Here is a 21,885-nt window from a genome sequence, read left to right on the forward strand (position 1 = left end):
TTCATTGAAAATTTTTATCTTTCCATCAGCTGCTTTTGAAGCTCACGACAGTAGCATTTTTATTTATTTATTTATTAACTGCATTCAGTACTGCTTTGGAGAGAGGCAGTGCTATAGAGATAGTCATTTTATAAATTTTATTGTTAACTGAAATGATTTTCGTGAGAGTCCCACAACTGCTTTTGAAACTTAGCCTTTTGGTTGAAAATCTAAAGGATAAGACGTTTGGTAGCACATATTCCATGTTTATGAATTTCAAACCGATAACGGCTATTTTTCTACATTTATTTGTCATTTACCTCAAACAACATAGATAATATACAATAGACTGCAATAAATTACTGGCAAGTTTTTTTAATGCTTTTGAACCACCTAGAATTTCATGATATATCGCTCACTTCTATCCGGTTTATTCTATCCATCTATTTAGTTTTTGGACTTTCAATATCAAAGATCTGTAAAGTTATCTTAAAAATTCTTTGCAGTATACCTGTGTTACATGTAAGATATACTTTCAATCTACTTTATTTTTATTGGCTATATAGTGAAAATCTGTGCTGTTACCTCGGTAAAACATTAACGATTCTAAATTTTTAGCACAAAACAAAACATTAAAAGTCTTCAAGTTTCTTTGGGCACGTTTTCTAACTGGGTGTGAAACGATAGCGCTTCATAGACATGGGAAATGACATATTTTGCTGTATTTGATTGGTGTTCTTTATTGTTGCAGTCTTGGCATCAAGTTGAAGGCTTCAAACTTACAAACCAAATATCTTATACCATATTTGCTGATGAGTGAGATTTCGTTACCTAGAAATGAAATTCTGCTGATGCCACATGCAGTAGCTTCGTTACTTCCTTCAGTTTGTTATTTCATATAGTCATTGGATATTTTGGTTCTATCTTTCCCCACAAAACCTTTTGGGGGGAAAAGATCACTTCAACTATAGTACCAAATGCATCCATTCATCTAAAGTTTAAAATGTATTATCAGAGCCCCCCTTTTTTTTCATGCAGGAATTTGATTTGAACATATTTCTATGTATTAGATTATTTTTCGATCACATTAATTTTAATCATTCATGGAAATTATTCCATCACATTGACCATATTATTGAACACTGTAGGGAGACAGCCCTCGTCATCATTTGCCGTAATTCAATTTATTTGCTGAAACCAGGAAAATTCAGTCCCAGCTGAAAAAGGGCGTCGATAGACGATTTGTAATCGTTTCAGTTTTTATTAATTATGATTCTGTAATGAAGGCATAATTAGTTGACTGACACATTTCCTTTGTGGACCAGCCACCTTATTGAAGGAGAAAAGCAAGTCTATAAAGAAATAATTTAAGAAATCAAAGCAGAAAAGTTGGAGTTTTTTAAGCGTACTTAACACAAGTATTTTTCACTAGAATCAAGCTCTTACTGGGCACCAAGTGTAATAAAAATCGAATATTAAATATTAATATGTTTGTACTATGGTTCACTGTTCTATGAAAACACGTTCGTAACTTTGCTGGGCTGATTTTGTCAAATATCATCTTGAAATAAAGAGCTTACAGGGTAGCTGTAGCTTTAAAAGTTAACACACTTATGATCTCTATGACTTTAAACTGTAATATACGTAAAACTGACAATTACATCAAGGCCCGTGAGCTTAATTACACTCAGACAAAATAGAATCTTACAGTTTTTCTGCAAACACATTTATACAGTATATGTTGAAACTCTCACCGACAGCCACGTGATTTGCGCGTGCACACAGCTAAAACTAAAACAGGACTTTAACTGAACTTTGAGGACTCGTGATGGACGTTTGAGTGATACATGTAATCCTTCTCTTCTGTGTTATATATATATTTTAGCTTAGTGATGTGATTGTAAATTAAACATTTTATTATCTTGGAAGCCTCTCTTTTTCCGCGAGTAGTGCCTTTGATGAATGTAATTAATAAAAACATTCCCGGATACGCCTTTGGAACGAGAAAGAAGATCGACTAAAAGGTAAGCCTTTTTTACCTTTTATTTTATAAGAATGATTATGCTGTTAATCATATCATGAACATTATATTTTTTGGCATCCCGTGCCGTGAAAAAAGCGAAATAATTGAAGATTGATAAAAATGATTTTGTGTATTTTGAATTTGAAAGGCACTTATTGAATTGTGTAAGATTTATATGTTTGATTCAGTAAACATGTCAGTAGAAGTTATTACTAAACTAAAGAAAAAGAGAGGTGGTTTGAGAACGTCCATTACTAGAATTCTTAAGAAAATAGAATTAGAACTAGATAAGTCTTCTGTTGGTATAAATTTCCTAGAAGAAGGCAGAACTGTTGAACGATAAGTTTGAATCTTAAAATAGCTGATTCTGAAATCGAAAGCATTTTGAAATCAGAAGAATTAGATGAAGAGATTCGAACTACAGTAGAATATCGCGAAAGAATTCTGTTGTGGAAATTTAGAGCGAAAAAACAAATTCAGTTGTCAAACCAAAACTCTACTGTTATTGATATAGATCTATCTAATTCTCGATTATCTTCTCGAACACTAGAGAGTAACAGACGAGAACATATTAAATTACCGAAAATATCTATTCCAAAATTTTATGGTGATGTCAGCCAATGGCTTTCATTTTGGAACTGTTTTGATTTGGCAATTCACAAAAACGAATCTTTAGAAAAAGTGGATAAGTTTATTTATTTGTGTGCACATTTAGCAGGAACTGCATTAAGTACTATAGAAGGATTTTCACTTTCTTCCGAAAATTATGATTCAGCTATTAACTTATTACAAGATAGATTCGGAAGTAAAGATGTGTTGATTAATGCACACTTGGATAATTTACAGAAAATTAACCCACTGAGAAATTCTAATGACATTAAAGCATTTAGAAAATTATTCGATCACTGTCAGTCTCACATACGCAGTTTAGAAGCATTAAATGTTGCATCAGACACTTATGGAAGTATTTTATGTCCAATCATTCTTAAGTCCTTTCCTTCTGATTTAATCCTAGAATATAATAAAGTAGAAAAGGAAAGTTTAAAATATGATTTACACAGTTTAATGGGTTTTATTTCTCAGCAATTAATTGCACGGGAAAAAACAGCTTTGCAATCGAAAGAAGCGGCGTCAATTTGTCCTCCCCCCCGACAAACAAAACACGAAAGCAAGCTGTCAAATTGGCATGATGATAAACGGGTACCTGATGTATCGTCTGCCTCGCAGTTGCTGTCTACAAATGAGAATCGAAATTATAAACATTTGAACTGCATATTTTGCGATTCAGATCATGAAAGTTCTGAATGTCGGAATGCAATTCGTTTAACCTTAGATGAAAAAAAGGCAAAAATTTCTTGAAGAACGGATTTTGTTTGAAATGTTTGAAACGCAACCATATTTCTCGCTTATGCAAAACCAAAGTTAAATGTTCCATATGCGGTAAAGGTCATTTTTCAATAATGTGTAATACTGTTAAGGATGATTCTCACGGAAATAATTCTACAGACAGGTGGTAAAAATGATAAAAAAGACTGTGTTTTGACAAATAAATTTTGCATGCAGTTAGTAAATTTGCAAACTTTAGTAGTAAAACTTTGTGGGGATGGGATCAAAAAATATGTGAGAATTTTAATAGATAGTGGTTCCCAGTGATCCTACATTTCGAAGTGCCCAGTTAGTATAATGAATTATAAAACAAGTGGTAAAGAAGAATTAATCCAAGGTTTTTTTTTTGGAGGAATTGGAAAGAAAGAAACTCATAGTAAATATTTAATTAGATTGAGTAGTCTTAAAGGTGATTATCACTGTAATTTTCAGGTTTTGAATCAGGATAAAATATGTACTGACATTCGTCAAATTCGTAGAGATACATATCTTACTGAACTGCGAAAACATGGAATTTATTTAACTGACATGCAGAATAAATCTGTGGATTTGATGTATTTAAAATCACCTTTAGAAATTCATGTTCTTTTAGGTGCAGATGTGGCGGGAAAGCTTCTAACAGGGAAGGTTAGACTACTAAAATGTGGGTTATCATGCGTACACACTAGATTAGGATGGACAATGACGGGGAAAACTGAAAAGCGTGAGTTCACTAACAGTACGAAAACTGTATTGTCACTTCATGTTAATGATGCTAAAATTTTGGATTTATGGTGTCTTGACTCGTTAGAAATAACGGATCCTGCTACAAACCACACAAGAAAGGAAATTGATGAAATCGCTAAAACATATTTTCGTCAGTCATTAGAGAGATAGTGAGGGTAGATATCAGGTCTCTCTTCCTTGGTTAGAAGGGCATGAGGTTTTACCTGACAACAGATTATTAGCAGAGAAAAGGTTAAAATCCTGCATCAAAAATCTTCAGTCAAAAAACTGTCTGAAAGAGTATGAAAATATTTTTAACGAATGGGCTGAAGAAAGTATTACAGAATCTGTTGAAAATAAGGAAACCGAAAACTGTCATTACTTACCACATATGGCTGTAATTAAGGAACATTCAACCACAAAGATTAGACCTGTGTTCGATGCCTCAGCGAAGGAAAGGAATGGTGTGTCCTTAAATGACTGTTTAGAAAAGGGCCCAAATTATTTGGAATTAATACCAAGTATTTTAAACAGATTTCACCAAGGTAAATATGGGGTTATCTGATATACGTAAGGCCTTTTTGCAAATAGGTGTGTGTCCTCGAAATAGAGACTTTCTTAGATTTCTGTGGTGGGAAAAAGGAGATTCTGAAAAATTGAAAATATATCGACATAAGCACGTTGTGTTTGGCGTGTTTTGAACCTTGGATTAATTCTTCTTTACCACTTGTTTTATAATTCATTATACTAACTGGGCACTTCGAAATGTAGGATCACTGGGAACCACTATCTATTAAAATTCTCACATATTTTTTGATCCCATCCCCACAAAGTTTTACTACTAAAGTTTGCAAATTTACTAACTGCATGCAAAATTTATTTGTCAAAACACAGTCCTTTTTTTCTCGCCGCCACACTGAATTATCATCTCGAGAATGTTCCTGAACATCAACAAAAGGTAGCTAAGAAATTAAGTGAATCAGTCTATGTTGACAATTGTGTGGCCAGTGTTGATATTATTGAAGAACTAAACACTTTCATTAATGTGTCGAAGGAAATTATGTCGACTGCTAAATTTGATTTAAGGGGATGGTGTTACAATGAACCTAGTGGTGAAATTTTGAAAGGAAATCCTTGCAGTGAAGACTTCGATAAAACCGTATCACTTCTGGGGTTGAAATGGAATTTATCAGATGACACTTTGTCCTGTGACTTTAAAGACAGTTCTGTGAAACAGCCTGTCAGCAAAAGGAACATATTATCAATAGTACACGAGGTTTTTGACCCGATTGGGTTTACAGCTCCTGTTACTCTGATTCCAAAGCTAATGCTTCAAGAATGCTGGAAACAGAAGATTTCATGGGATAACAATTTACCTAAAAGCATTTCAGACAAATTCGAAAGTTGGAAAAATAAATTACACAATTTGGAAAAAATAGCTATAGCCAGAAGAATTTTCGCTGACTTCGAAAGAATTTCCGATTTATCTTTACGCGTGTTTTGTGGCGCGAGTAAATCTGCTTATGCCACATGCATATTTATGTGAAGCTGTAATGAAAATTCCGTTACATGTCAGCTCATCTCAGCTCGATCCAGAGTGGCACCTGTCAAGCCGATTTCCATACCATGACCAGAGCTCTTAGCTTGTACGATTGGCGCTAGACTGGCACATCGTGTTAAGCAAGATTTGAGACTAGAATGTTTGCCCATTTATTATTGGAGTGATTTCATGGATGCATTATTTTGGATCAAAAAGAAGGAAAACTGGGCTGTTTTCGTTCACAATAGAGTGAAAGAAATCCGTACTCTAAGTAATCCAAACGACTGGAATTATATTCCTGGAACGCTAAATCCAGCGGACCTTCCTTCCTGAGGATGCAGTCCGGAAACCTTAGTCAAATTGAAATGGTGGGAGGGTCCCGATTGGTTGAAAAATGATCCAGAAAAATGGCCTACCTCTGAAATTTTACCGAATTTTGACATTATAAATGCTGAAAGAAAGAAGACAATAATTTCTGCAGTTAATTCGAATGCTATGACTGAAGTTAATTTTGATAAGGTTTCTTCGTACAATACCATTCTAAAGATAATATCTTGGATCTTCCGTTTTTGTTAAAAATGTCAAACTAGATCCTAATGAAAGAACTTTTGGAACAATTACAGCGGAAGAAATTAAAGGAGCCGAATTAACTCTTTTGAGATTAGTGCAGAGTGAATCATTTTCTGGATTAGATGACAAAAGATTACGTGTACTTCAACCAATGATTGATTCTAACAGAATCCTTAGGGTTAAAACCAGAATTCTGAGAAGAGATGTTATAGAAAATTTTCGATTTCCTATTATTCTTCCTTCAGATCATCCTACTGTAGTAAAATTAATTAGAGCTAAACATGAAATGAACAATCATGCAGGAGTTCAATTTTTGATATCCGCTTTACGAGAACAATATTGGATTTTGAAAACACGAAAGACTAATTCAGAAGTCAAACAACAAAAATCAGCGTTAATTTACAAAACTTTCACAGGACTAGTTTCGATGGTTTTACCGAACCATCATCTTCAGCTGCAAAACCGCAAATGAACAAGACAGGAAATAATGTTTAGATAAGATAAGAAAGCCTGGACAAGAATAAGCAAGTGGCGCCATCTGTTGGCGAAACCAGAACTAAAACATAATTTCTCTAAAAGCCGAAGGCAAATTTGGATTGGAATTAGGATCGTTAACTAGAACAGAAAGATTTTTATGAATGTGAAATGCCTCTAGAAAATCCAGTTCTCCAATGGAAGATGTTTTTTGAATAATTTTGGCAGCAGAAAAATTGAAAGTGTGATTTTCGGACCAACAATGTTGAGCAACAGAAGACTTCTGTGTTTCCTTTTTTCTAACATATGCCTCATGTTCTTTGACGCGAAATTTTAAGGCTCTCTTAGTTTGGCCAATGTAAATTAAACCGCACTGGCAAGGAATCCTATAAATACCCCAGGAATTCATATCCGGAATGGGGTCCTTGAGTATAGAAGTTGGAATTTTATTGATGGGAGAGTAAACAACCCGAAAGTTAAATTTCTGCAAAATATGTGCAACTTTATAGCTAATTGATGGAAAGAAGGGAATGACAACAGAATTTTTATAATCTCCTAAAATAAGAGTGTGGCTTTTAGTGTGTTGAGATGAGAATTTTTTAACTGCTTGATTAATAATGTTGGGTGAAAAGCCCCTGTCAATAGCTATTGCTTTTAAATAATTTAGTTCTTCATCAAGGGCTAGTTTGGAGGAGCAAACTTGAAGAGCACGGAAAACATAGGAATAAAATGAAGCTAACTTTTGTTTAGTCGGATGACATGATTTAAAGTGTGGTGGAAGGCAAACCGATGAAGGTTTACGGTAAACTGTAGTACTGAACCTTCCACCACACTTTAAATCATGTCATCCGACTAAACAAAAGTTAGCTTCATTTTATTCCTATGTTTTCCGTGCTCTTCAAGTTTGCTCCTCCAAACTAGCCCTTGATGAAGAACTAAATTATTTAAAAGCAATAGCTATTGACAGGGGCTTTTCACCCAACATTATTAATCAAGCAGTTAAAAAATTCTCATCTCAACACACTAAAAGCCACACTCTTATTTTAGGAGATTATAAAAATTCTGTTGTCATTCCCTTCTTTCCATCAATTAGCTATAAAGTTGCACATATTTTGCAGAAATTTAACTTTCGGGTTGTTTACTCTCCCATCAATAAAATTCCAACTTCTATACTCAAGGACCCCATTCCGGATATGAATTCCTGGGGTATTTATAGGATTCCTTGCCAGTGCGGTTTAATTTACATTGGCCAAACTAAGAGAGCCTTAAAATTTCGCGTCAAAGAACATGAGGCATATGTTAGAAAAAAGGAAACACAGAAGTCTTCTGTTGCTCAACATTGTTGGTCCGAAAATCACACTTTCAATTTTTCTGCTGCCAAAATTATTCAAAAAACATCTTCCATTGGAGAACTGGATTTTCTAGAGGCATTTCACATTCATAAAAATCTTTCTGTTCTAGTTAACGATCCTAATTCCAATCCAAATTTGCCTTCGGCTTTTAGAGAAATTATGTTTTAGTTCTGGTTTCGCCAACAGATGGCGCCACTTGCTTATTCTTGTCCAGGCTTTCTTATCTTATCTAAACATTATTTCCTGTCTTGTTCATTTGCGGTTTTGCAGCTGAAGATGATGGTTCGGTAAAACCATCGAAACTAGTCCTGTGAAAGTTTTGTAAATTAACGCTGATTTTTGTTGTTTGACTTCTGAATTAGTATTTATTCGGCGTGTTATTGTTGTCTTAATCACGAAAGACTGTCAAGAATGTCATAAGAAGCTGTGTTGTATGTCAGAGGTTCGACACTAGTTCTTCGAAAACACCCATTGCTCCTCTCCCTGAAGACCGAGTAAGAGAAGCAGCAGTCTTTGAGATTGTAGGTGTTGACTTGACTGGACCGTTGATATTGAAAGGAAATCAAAAATCATGGATAGTAATTTTTACCTGTGCTATTTTTCGCGCAGTACATTTGGAATTAATTTTCTCCCTATCTACTGAAAGTTTTCTGCAAGCGCTGAGACGTTTCATCGTTAGACGTGGAAGACCCCACACCATCTATTCCGACAATGGAACGAATTTCAAAGGAAGTGATAGGTTATTCAGATGTTTGAATTGGGATAAAATTATAGAACATGCTAGTATCCACAGGATCACATGGAAATTTCTTCCACCATCAGCTCCTTGGTGGGGAGGATGGTGGGAGCGATTAATAGGAGTCCTTAAAAGAATCCTTCGCAAAGTTTTAGGACGATCATGTTTGAATCATGAAGAAATGCAACTGTGAAGCAATAATGAATAGTCGTCCATTGACGTACGTCTCGGAAGATGTTGAAGATTTATCTCCGATCATACCTTCCATGTCTCTCCATGAGATTCGACAAATTGGAGTTCCTGATCTGGATAATATAGATGCAAAATCTTTAAACAAAAGGCTTATTTATCAACAAAAACTTTTACAAGATCTATATAAAAGATTTCGAATCAAACATCTTGGACAGTTACGGCAAACTTATGAACATGTAAAAGCCTCACAACCTCTGAAAATAGGAGATCCAGTTTTAGTATCCGATGATAATAAGAAGCGAACAGACTGGTTATTGGCGAAAGTAACCGAGATTTTCAAGTCTCAGGATTGACATGTGCGTTTAGTTAAAGTCAAGACTAAGCTTGGAGAAGTTTTGCGACCAACCAAGCGCTTGTATCCTTTGGAGATAACATCATCAGATGAATAGTCTAGATTTAGAAATGTGGCAAGCAGCTCTTCTGATGAAGCAGAGACTTATTGCGATCCTGATATTCGTAATGACTTGCCTCAAGATCTTAGGAGCGATAAGATTCCATCGATGACTACAAGGAGCGGTCGAAAGGTAAAGCCTATTTAAAGGTTACAGTTTTAAATTTGATTTTTCAGCAAATTTAAAGGTGGGAGTATGTTGAAACTCTCACCGGCAGCCACGTGATTTGTGCATGCACGCAGCAAAAACTAAAACAGGACTTTAACTGAACCTTGAGAACTCGTGATGGACGTTTGAGTGAAACATGTAATCCTTCTCTTCTGTGTTATATATATATATTTTAGCTTAGTGATGTGATTGTAAATTAAATATTTTATTATCTTAGAAGCCTCTCTTTTTCCGTGAGTAGTGCCTTTGATGAATGTAATTAATAAAAACATTCCCGGATACGCCTTTGGAACGAGAAAGAAGATCGACTAAAAGGTAAGCTTTTTTACCTTTTATTTTATAAGAATGATTATGCTGTTAATCATATCATGAACATTAGTATACATCCTTTAAAACAAGTCTACACAGACCATAAGAAAATGAAGATATAGAGAAATATAATCTCAAGTCGTTTGGCTTAACACATTGGCATTCTTATTTAGTTTTTCCCAACCATGAATAATTGTGAATTATATGGCTGAAGAGCAAGAGCCCATCACATTAAGTAAGGATTAGTATTGGCATTAGTTCATAGTTATGTGAGCAGATTATGATCAGTTTGCAAAGAAAAAAGCCCTGTCTGTCCAGATAATAGCGAAGTTTCTTGATACTGAAAATGATGCTGGCACATAATTTTTGTTAGTGCAGGACCTTTTCTCTACCTCTGAAAACTTCTTGCTCAGGAATATAATTGAATGTTTTTCCTTGCTAGATAGATGTGCTAGTACAACTCCCACTCCATGATCAGATGCATCGGTTGTTAGAACAAAAGGTTCATACAAAACAAAATCAGTTTCATACAAAACTGGATGATTGGCTAATTTCTCTTTCAATTCAATTTACAGTGGAAGGCCCTCTCGCTCTCTGCACTCCATAGAATATTGCCACCTTTTACTGCTTTTGCCCTACATGTGAAGCGTATGATTAAAATGTGACCAATCATGAATTTACCTAAATTTTACATATATTTCACTGAAATATAGAAAAATATACATGAATATTTACTATTTTGTCTGGACAATTTTTCTTTTTATACATTTTTTACACATGATTATTTGCAAATTGTATCTATTTTTCACATGCATTCTGCTTGGAGATTCTCTGCATTTCATTTAATATCAGTTTCATTATTAATACTGATTTCGACCAATTAATTCTGTGTGAAAATGATACTGTCAGATTGATGTAAAACACATCACATAGAGATGGTCAATTAATTATCAAAAGTATTTGAAAGCTATTGCCTAAAAAGGGCAACCTATACAGAAGATTTTCCTAGGAAAGCTGGCTTGTAATCATGTTTTACGTTATCCATGGAAACTCCCATTCAACGACTAGGAATTGGAACCAGGATGAACTGCCCTTTAAGGCACTTTATTGCAGGTCAACAGCCAGTGTACAAGAACTGTATTTTATTTCTTTTAATTACATTTAATTAGTAATACAAACTGCATATTACCAATATAAAACTTTTTATCAGAAAGAGTTATGAATCTTGTAGCTAAATTCTTGCTGAAACCTGAAAAGAAAAATTTTTAATAAGAGAAACAGATATATACACTTCATAAATACCTCAAAAAAAAAAAAAAAAAAAAAAAAAAAAAAGAAGAAGAAGCAACTCATTATCATAAATAATAAACTTTAACCTGCTATACTGAGTGATTCAAGCTCATTAAATATTAGTGTATAAAGTTTTTTTTTTTTTTTTTTTTTTTTTTTTTTTTTTTTTTTTTAGTATCACATTGGAATGCCACGTCATCATTGGAAAAAGACCATTATTTAATAGTTTTCATAAACAAAACGCATCCAGCAAACTCCAGTATCTTTTAACAAAAGCAAATCAATTACTGCAGTAGCCCCTTCCCATTATTCTAAGAAATTTTCAGAACTGATGACTGGAATAATTTTTTTAGGTTATTTGTATGGTTTTAAGAATTTTGAAAAATCTAGAATTTTTTTTTACCAATTCTAAAAGTGAAAATTCTGGAGTCTGCACATACTGGCACATAAAAGAACTTTTGTTACTCAGTGCTAAGCTTTCTTCTTTCCATACTTAATTTTACTTTCAAAAATAGTTTTTCTGCATTAAATATGTTTTTGGCACCAATCAGCCAATTTAGTTCAAATTGTTGTTCTTCTGTTAATTAGTTATTTCTAAGCTGATTTATAGATGAAATTATTTTCTTCATAAAGCTTCAGGAAAGAAACAAAGTGCCTCACTTTAAACTGATGCAGCCATCTATCAAATGTTGCATCATTTGTGTCCATTTTTTTTCTGCAAAAATTTAAGACTCTTACTTAAGCTATGTTGCATTTTCTGAATAATGCATACATATATCTGATGCCATGTTTAAAATAAATTTATTTTTGTCGCTAAAAGAAACCTAAATCATTCTGTTTTGCTCCACATAATTGCAACTGCTCGTACTGGGAATTATGGTTGTACCCATCAGGCATTTAAAGCACCACATCAATAAGAACAGTGCCAGGATGCACGAGAGAAGACCAACATTATACCCAGAAAGGGAGAACATGCAAATAATCAAGCATTAGAGAGGAATCAAAGCTTTTTTGTCTCCAGTTTTAGACTATCAGTCAGCCTTTGCTAATAACCATATAATCCACAGTTTATAGAATATATGCATATTCTATACGTATTATTGCACATATTCATTCTATACATATTATTGTGCATATTTGATTGATCTAAAATGGTAGACAACGATGCTTCTTCACAATTGGTGTGAGTGGCAGGTAAGCCACCGCCTTTTTGTCGCTGAGACCCATCGTTATGGTTTATTCAATTGGATGCGCAGTTTAAATTGAGTCACATTACTGCCGACGAAAGTCAATTTTATACAGCGATCGCAATGTTAGAATCAAGGTTGCGTGTTCAAATCACGTCCGGGTCACCAATTGTAGTAATACAGTCAAAAGTCATTAATTCGGACACCTATAATCCGGAATGATCTGTAATCCGGACCTCAAAGCTAAAAACTTTCTGCACATGCGCAGCGTTGACACATGCGCATAGGCGTTTACGCGTGCGTATAACACCTTTTCGGCTGCACGTTTTATGTATAACGGACGGTATAAGCTAAAATTATCTAATTCTCTATTTCAGTTAATGTTGATGATTGCGTTGTTCCTTAATCTTCGAGTTGGATCCAGCTTATTATTTTTTGCAGACTATAAGAGCAATTTTATAAAAGTAAACTTGAACTTTCGATTATGTCAAACAGAATTTCTGATGCTGGAGCTCCCAAAGTATCTACAAAACAAAAGTATGTTTCGATGTCCATGAAACAAAAAGTGGAATTGCTGCAAAAAATGGATAAAGACATGAAGAAGGTGACAGAGAGGTTACTGAAAACGAAAAAATTTCGATTGACAAGTTAGTTGGTATTCTTGGCACAGCAATTATAAGACTTGAACAGCGGAACTTTGTAACTGAACAAGAAATTATGTCTGTTTATAGAATTAAAGAGTAAGTATTATCACATAAAACGAAGCAACTTAAACAACTTACATTGAAAGAAATCTTTTATAAAATAAACAAATAAATATTAAGCTTTTTTTTTTTTTTTTTTTTTTTTTGTAAATTTTGATACCCTTTAAATCATAATTTTTCTTTATTTCATAAATTACGGTTTCATATTTTTAATTTTAGAATTTCTGCATGCCATCTTATGAGATTTAAACTGATGATCTATAATCGGGAAAAATCAATAATCCGGAATCGCCGAAGTCCCGACGAGTCCGGATTAACGACTTTTGACTGTACAATTTTTATTAAGGTAGTACAATAATTGAGACAGATCGTTAATAATAATAATAGAATAGAATAAAAATTATTTTTGTTTTTGGTTGCTATGGGTTACCAGACTGGCAGCGTTGAGTTGTAGGAGGCACGTCACCACACACAGCAATTACCTTTAAAGTCCTGATACATCAAAAACAGCACTGAAATGATTAAGAGAGAGCCTAAGAGTGCCAACAAGGTCAACAGCAAAATGCAAGGTTCAAACTGATTTCCCATGCTTGTAATGATATTGATCAAATCTGATAGCAAACCCCATTTCTGATGATAAAAAATTCAGGAACAGTATGGTAAGTAGTGCATTTTTCTAACAGTACCTCACGAATTCTATGGTATTGAAGTCTGATAATTTTACTGACAACTGTACAAAGAACTATTTCACTTTTCAGATATCTCTTAACCAAATATGCTATATATATAGGTGAGCTTAATCATCCATAAATACAAAATCTGTGCCTAGTACAATGATGAAGAAATAGGTGCAGAATTTTGTTTCAATTCCAGACAGAAATTACAGTAAATGTCTGATAATCTGACATCCAATAGTTTGGCACACATAGTAATTCGGCATTCCTTTCATCAATATATTTGCTGTAAGACTGCATGACTAGTATTTCATTCAGTGAGCTTGGCAGTTGCTTTTTGCCATTTTTAATTAACAACTTGTTTAAAATTTCACATTTAAATACATTTGCTTTATTTATGTAAAAGTCTTATAATGCATAGAATTCCAGTATATAGTGTTGTTTATATGTGTTATGTGGTTTCTGAGAGTGATCAGTATTCAGTTGTTAAAGCTTAAAGGCATCATTTAAGTGAAGGTCAAAAGTGGCGAATGATAGGTGAAATCCAGGAAGGTCAAACACAAATGGAGATCTACAAAGATCTGAATATCCCTCAAAGTGTCATATCAAGAGTTGGTAGCTGCTTTTTAAGCACTGGATTAGTTGACAGACAGCCTGGTCAAGGGCGACCAAGAGCAACAACTGCGTCAGAAGACCATTTTCTGTCTTTATAACCACAAAGCGACTACAAGACATTTGGTTTTTAAACCTTCGACTTACCACAGGAACTCGAATTAGCCCTTCCATTGCACAAAGGCTTAACTGTATGTGCGAAAACCAATGGTTTGTGTCCCACTCGCTCCAGCTTCCAGAGGGGCCCATTTAAGTTGGTATCATCGTTCTGTTCAATGAAATGAAGCCAAAACAATTGGGCCCAAGTACTGTTTAATGACGAGTCCAGATGTAGATGATATAAATAGAACAATGATTCTAGACATGTTCCGATCTGGAGAGAGGAAGTAACACACAACTTGCTTTCCCTTGTCCGTGAAATGTCCTATTTCCATAGTTTAATGGTTTGCGAAAGAATCATGACAAATGGCTACACTGAGCTGCATAGCTTTCAAGGAGGTTCTGTAACCACTCAGAGATATGTGGAACACCAAGTTACACTGTTTAGGGGTGCTGTTGGCCCAGTTTTTGCTAATGAATGACAATGCTCAAATTTATTGAGCATAAGTGGTGTCGGAATACTTGCAAATAGAAGCTGTCACTTGAATGGTAGCATGTGTTGGATGCCTTAAGGTGCCGAATTTCAGCATGCCCAAATTCCTTCCTTTTCTAGAAATGGAAAAGCGCACATTTAGAAGACGGCCGTGTACCACAAGACATGATCAACACTTTGGTTCTATGAAATCGAAATTTGAGGTATGCATATCTGTTCAAGGTGACTTAACACCATACTTATGAAAAAAGTTTCAAGGGGTAACCTAAGTTTTCCATCATTCTTCAATTTCTATAAATTTGGTTTCAACATTTTGCGAATAATCAACTGCCAAACATTGTAATTTATTAAGATACAATTACATGCCGAACAGGTATTAATTTAGAAGTCAAACAACAAAAATCAGCATAATATTTTCAGATTTTTCACAGGACTAGTTTCGATGGTTTTACTGAACCATCATCCTTAGTTGCAAAAGCGCAAATAAACAAGATAAGATATAGAGATTTGATAAGATAAGAAAGACTGGAAAGGAGTCAAGCTACTAGCACCATCTGTTGATGAAAGTAGAACTAAAGCATAATTTCTTTTAAAGGCTGAAGGCAAAGATGGATTGGATTTACGGTCGTTAACTAGAACAGAAAGATTTTTTTGAATGTGAAATGCCTGTAGAAAATCCAGTTCACCAATGGAAGATGTTTTTTGAATTTTGGCTGCAGAAAAATTGAAAGTGTGATTTTTGGACCAACAATGCTGGGAAACAGAAGACTTCTGTGTTTCCTTTTATCTAACATATGCCTCATGTTCCTTAACACGAAATTTTAAGGCTCTCTTAGTTTGACCAATGTAAATTAAACCACACTGGCAAAGAATCCTGTAAATTACCCATTCATATCCAGAATGGGGTCCTTGAGTATGGAACTCGAAATTTTATTGATGGGAGAATAAACGACCCGAAAGTTAAATTTCTGTAAAATATGTGCAGTGTTATAGCTAATTGAGGGAAAGAAGGGAATGACAACATAATTTTTATGATCTCCTAAACCAAGAGTGTGCCTTTTGGTGTGTTGAGATGAGAATTTTTTAACTGCTTGATTAATAATGTTAGGTGAAAAGCCTCTGTCAACAGTTACTGCTTTTAAATAATTTAGTTCTTCATCAAGAGACAGTTTGGAGGAGCAAACGTGAAGAGCATGGAAAATATAGGAATAAAATGAAGCTAATTTTTGTTTAGTTGGATGATATGATTTGAAGTGTGATGGAAGGCAAACCGATGAAGATTTACGGTAAACCATAGTACTGAAGTTAGATGACCAGAATGTCGAGAAACGGAAGAGAATTGCAAGTCTCAAGTTCAGAAGTGAACTGAATAGCAGGATCAGTGGAATTCATTGTTGGAAGAACTTTATTTAAATCATCTTTATTACCTTCAAACAGAGTAAAAGTATCGTCTACATAGCGGAACCATATCGGGAAATTTCATTCATAATAATGCATGTAAATATCAGCTGGGATGGGAGAGGGGGCTTCCCATGGCATATCCCTCAGTTTGCTTGTAATATTTATTTTGGAAAACAAAATGTGTTTGTTTCAAAGAGTCGAGCGAGGGAAATTAGTTCATCAAACTCGATGCAAGAGAAATGAAATTCGTGAACTCTGGTTTCTAGACATCTTAATGCACCCTCCGTTGGAACATTGGTGAATAATGATTTTACATCAAAAGAAACCATGAGTAAATTTCTAAGAGAAATGCTTTTTAACTTTTTTTGCAAACTTTATTAAATTTTTTATGGTGTAAATATTATTATCTAACAGAGTTGAAAATCTGGTAACTAAATATTTAGCTAACGGATATGAGGCAGTGCCTAAATTTGATACAATAGGATGGAAAGGAATACAGTAGAAGTCCAGAAATCCGCAAAGCTTGGGACCTGAGGTCATGCAAATTTTAGGATTTTGCGGATTTCAAGACATAAAAGATAAATCGTAATATTCGGACTAAAAGTGCAAAATAAATAAGATTTAATTATTAGATACATTTAATTAAGTTATTATACACATTATTACAATAATTTATTATATGCATTAAATTATTATTACATATATAAATTGATTATATTATATGTACAAGAGAACATTGAGGTTTGCCGATTTCGCTTCAATCAAAGATTTCCAGTGTTAGAATCACTGTTGAGTTGTTGTTTATGTTTTTCAATGTTGCAAGCAGTAAAATCATGAGTATGTTTCTTATCTGTCACTGTATTAAAAAGCGCTGAAATTTAAAATATTCTTAATTTATCCACAAAATATCAGAATTAAAAAAAAAACGGCAGCAATAAACAATCTTGTGAAATAACAAAGCTCAGAAAATACATAAACGTGAGTCGTGAACTTGAAAGAAGAGTTGAGTGAATTGTCTGCTTTTTTACCTCGATGCAGATTGGAGGGGGGAAAAAACTTTTATCATGTTGTCAATAATTTGGCATTTACAGTTATGACTCATTATTATTCGGTAATTATGACGTCATTATTCATTAAGTCTTTTTTCTTCAATATTTCAAACGCCATGTTGCGGTTTCCGGAATCTATAAACTGAATATTTTGAGAGGCAACACGGATTTCAGGTCGGCAGATTTTTGGAATTTAACTGTACTACTTTTATGAATTTTGGGAAGAGCACAGAATCTGGCACAATTGTATCTTATCTCGTTTATTTGCACTTTTGCAGCTGAGGATGATGGTTCGGTAAAACCATCGAAACTAGTCCTGTGAAAATCTGAAAATGTTACGCTGATTTTTGTTGTTTGACTTCTAAATTAATAATTGTAATTGATGTTAAATAATGCTTTTATACAAATGTCTATAAACAATTTTTCATTAAGTACAGGTTACATTTTGTTTCTGTCATTATCCTTTAAGTTTGACTAGTGTATAAAATCATCATCCTGACAGTCATATGACAATCATGTTGTCTTTTGAGAACCAGAGGAAATCAGAAGTGATTAGTTTCAGAGAAAGGTAAATTTTTTAATAATTTTTTAGAAGATTGCTTACAAATATGTTTGAGGGAGTAATTAAAAGAGATTTGATTTCGATATTGAAAGAATTCAGTAAATTCCATAAAAAAAGTTGTAGAATTGAAAGATAAACGTGCAGGTTCTAAAGAGTACCTAAAAGATAAAGTTTTTGTCATTGAATTTCTTAATACTGCCGTTACTTAAATTTGTTTACATTGATAGGTGACATATCTTATAATATTCTAGTGTGTATTAAAGATGATGATTTGGAAGATTATTGAGAAAATTAAATCTTTAATCATTAAGGAATATGAACTATCACCAATTATATATTTAGAAAATTATGCCCAGCAAAAACGTTGATAGGGGAAATTCATCTGCAGCTTGCTTCTCGTTTAAGGTTATTTTGAGCACAATGTTATAAAAGCAGAAGTCAATGACTTTGAGTCTTTGATTAACTTAATCATTTCAGATAAACTTTTTCAAACACTGGATACTGATTTGGCATCTCATGTTGGAGTTCAATAAGATGAACGTTGAATGTCCAGAAAAATTGGCGAAGGAATGTGATACTTATTTCACTGCAAAAGGTAGATATCTCGATGAGGTAAGAGGTAAAAAATGCGCTAATTTTCATTATTCAATGCAACCAGAATTCTAAATATATTCCACAAGCAATGAGAAAAGATTCAGTGGTAAATGAACAAAAACATTCATTTAAATTATGAGGATGTTATGTGTGTAGTAGCAGTTTAAATTTAGCTAAAGGTTGTCAGAATAGGCAGGATAAATTTTATAGGTTAAATACACAAAATGATAATGTGCAAGTAAAATGGAAAGTTAACACTTCAAACAAGCCAAAAGGCAAAGTGGTTGTTAGTAATGTAAATTCACAAAAATGTGTGTGTTCTGATGATGAAAATTATATCCCTTGCAAAAGATTACTATTTACATTGCAGGCAAACAAGTAGAAGCAATAAAAGATTTGGGAACAGAAATACCAATTTTGAACACTGCATTAACTCCTAATTTAGAAGTAGAAAGTAAGAGTAAAATTATTTTAAGTTCTGCATTTGCTGATATCACCAAGGCAACATTAGCAACAATTCCCATTTATTGCAAAAAAAAAAAAAAAAAAAAAAAAAAAAAAACAGGTGTGTATATTTGAAGGTAGAATTTCTTTTTGCATTGACGATAAGCTTAATATTCAGTGTTTCGCAATAAACTTAATGTTTAATGTCCACACCAGATGTGTGGGACTGCATTATTCAAAGAGCAGAATGTATATGAATCAGACAAGCAACTATTATCAATTGCCTAGGCATTTTAAAATGTTACTGGGAGAGATACCGTTCTTTTTTAAAAAATTTAAAAAATCAAGAATCAATTTTCATATTATAATATCTTTCTTTTTCTCTCTAGTGCTTGGTTTTTACTTTTTTTTACTAAAAAGGTAATTCCTTGTTGATTTCAGTCATGACAGCACTTCAGTATCTCTAGAATATGTAATTTTCATTTTTTTATTTGTTGCTCCGCGATGGGTAAAGCGAAAGTAGTAGTAGTAGTAGTTATTGTTTTCGTTTTCCATCAACAGGTGTCACTACCAAAATAATGTCTTGGCAGCTGAAGTGTGACTATGTAGCATACATCACTCCCCTACCAGTTACTCTGAAAACATGGTGGGAGAGAAAATACAAATACACTGATACAAATATATACAAATTGAAAAAAAAAAGCACACAAACAAAAACATAGTTTAGTTTTATATGAACATGGAAGAGTTATAATTTCAAGAAAAGTCAATAACGTCATTGAAATGAACAGGAAGTTTTACTTGTCTTCCACAGCGTGTTGCTTTTTTTAGACTGTTCTAATTGCTGATTTGGCACAGATGTATGATTATTTTCTGAAGTTGGAGACAATAGTTCATTAGGTTGTAACACATGGTTTTAATCTATCCATGTAGATCATAACTTCTTTATTTTTAATTGATAGAAGAAAATATTTCGGGGTTCTTTGCAATACCAAAATGGTCCTTTATATGGAAGCTGTAAAGGTTTTTTTTTTAATTCTGTCAACATGCAGAAACACATGCAAGCATGTGTACAAATCATTTGGGGTGAAAATCATTTGGATTTGAATTGGTAGGGCTTTAAGAGGGCCATCTAATTTTGAAGATTAATTACAAAATTATCTTTAGATATTGGCAAGTTTGATTTTTCAAAAAATTCGCCAGGTAATATAATAGTTTTGCCATAAACCATTTCAGCTATTGTATATTTACAGTCCTCATGTAGAGCAGCTCGCAAACCCATAAGAACTGTTGATAATGTTTCTGTTCAATGAAGAGTTATGACATCCAATAGCTGGTTTTAACGTATGGCGTACACGTTCAATTTTCCCATTACCCTGAGGATGGTAAGAAGTTATATGGTTTACTTTTACACTACGTAGCAAGGCCAAATTTCGAAATAGTTCTGAAATAAACAGAGTTCTTTTGTCAGTAATAACACAAGGTACACCAAATCGGGTAAGCCAATGTTCATAAAAAGCTCTAGCTTTACTTTCTGCTGTGATATTTGTAGAAGTAGAGCAGAAGTAAACTGATCAATTCACGTAAAACAATATGTTAGGTCCTAATTAAATCAATGTGCATAACATTAAATCTGTTTAGTTAGTATATTTTTCTGACAGTTGATACAAGTTTGGGCCCACTGTTTAACATCAATTTTTTTAATATCTAGCCAAATGAATCTTTTAGTAATTTCTTTTACAGTACTGCGGATTCCAGGGTGAGCTAAACCATGAATTGTATTAAATATTTTTATCCACAAGTTTTTAGATATGAATGGTCTGATATTGGAAGTAGAGGTATCGCATTTCCTGATGATAATTGGTGCTGTTTAATATGCAATGATTTGGAATGTAATTTCAACTATTGCAGTTCATCATCATTAATTTGTGCATCTGCTATCAGGTCTATATCAACAACAGGTGAATCGATGTCCTCAATTCTAGATAGCCTGTCTGCAACCACATTGTTTTGAACACTTATATGGCATAGGTTAGTAGAGAATTGTGAAATATATTGTAGCTGTCTTAGTTGTCTGGGAGAGACTTCGTTGTTATTTTATTTAAATGCAAATGTTAACGGCTTATGGTCTATATAAACAATGAAATCACGGCCTCCAAGTGAGTGTTTGAAATGTTTAATGGACAAATATATACTCAAAAGCTTGGGGGCGTAAGCGCGATAATTTTTCTGGGTATCATTAAGCGTTTTTTGAGAAAAAAAAAAAAGAAAAAAATGCAATAGGCTTCCATCCATTTGGTTCTTTTTGTTGAATAACTGATCCAATAGCACAATCAGATGCATCTGTGAGAAGTGTGAGAGGGTGATCCAAATTGGGATAGGCCATCAAAGGCACTTAAGCAAAATCTTGTTTGCATTTTTCAAAACGTTTTCTGGTTTCATTGGTCTATATTTTGCGTAGATCTTTTTTTGTAAATCCTTTCAAAAGTTCATGTAGAGGAGCTTGAGCTTCTGCTGCATTATGTAATTATGATAGAAATTTATCATTCCTGAGATGGAACGAAGTTCATGTATAGTTTCTGGCAATGGATATTCTATGGTAAATGTCTTGAGGTAGAGGTTTTGAGCCTTCAGCAGATATTTGATAGCCTAAAAGGTCTATTACAGGTACTCCCAATACTGATTTGCTAATATTAATTTGAAGACCATATTTATCTAAACCGTGGGAAACTGTTTTAAGATGTAAATGACGTTTTTCAAGAAGAGGCAATCAACACATATTCCAAATGTAGAAACAGTCTAGACCATAAAAACACTGCACTGATGAACATCTGAAAGGTTGCAGGGGCATTTGAGACCAAAACTCATTACATTGAAATGGTAAACACCA

At 33.7% G+C, this 21,885-nt stretch overlaps 1 protein-coding gene across 2 annotated transcripts in view; it reads right to left on the reverse strand.

Moving 5' to 3' along the window:
* Positions 1–10,962: 10,962 nt before the first annotated feature.
* Positions 10,963–21,885, reverse strand: part of LOC118192000 (histone acetyltransferase KAT8-like) — a 135,164-nt gene continuing 124,241 nt past the window's right edge. For both annotated transcript variants that reach the window (XM_085808504.1, XM_085808505.1), the window contains exon 10: positions 10,963–11,135. In XM_085808504.1, coding sequence (XP_085664630.1) covers positions 11,093–11,135 — 43 coding nt within the window. In that variant the 3' untranslated portion in view covers positions 10,963–11,092. The remainder of the gene's footprint in view (positions 11,136–21,885) is intronic.

Source organism: Stegodyphus dumicola, chromosome X1, assembly GCF_044657685.1.
Source record: "Stegodyphus dumicola isolate Sdum_Otavi_A_Nest chromosome X1, ASM4465768v1".
Taxonomy (NCBI): Eukaryota; Metazoa; Arthropoda; class Arachnida; order Araneae; family Eresidae; genus Stegodyphus; species Stegodyphus dumicola.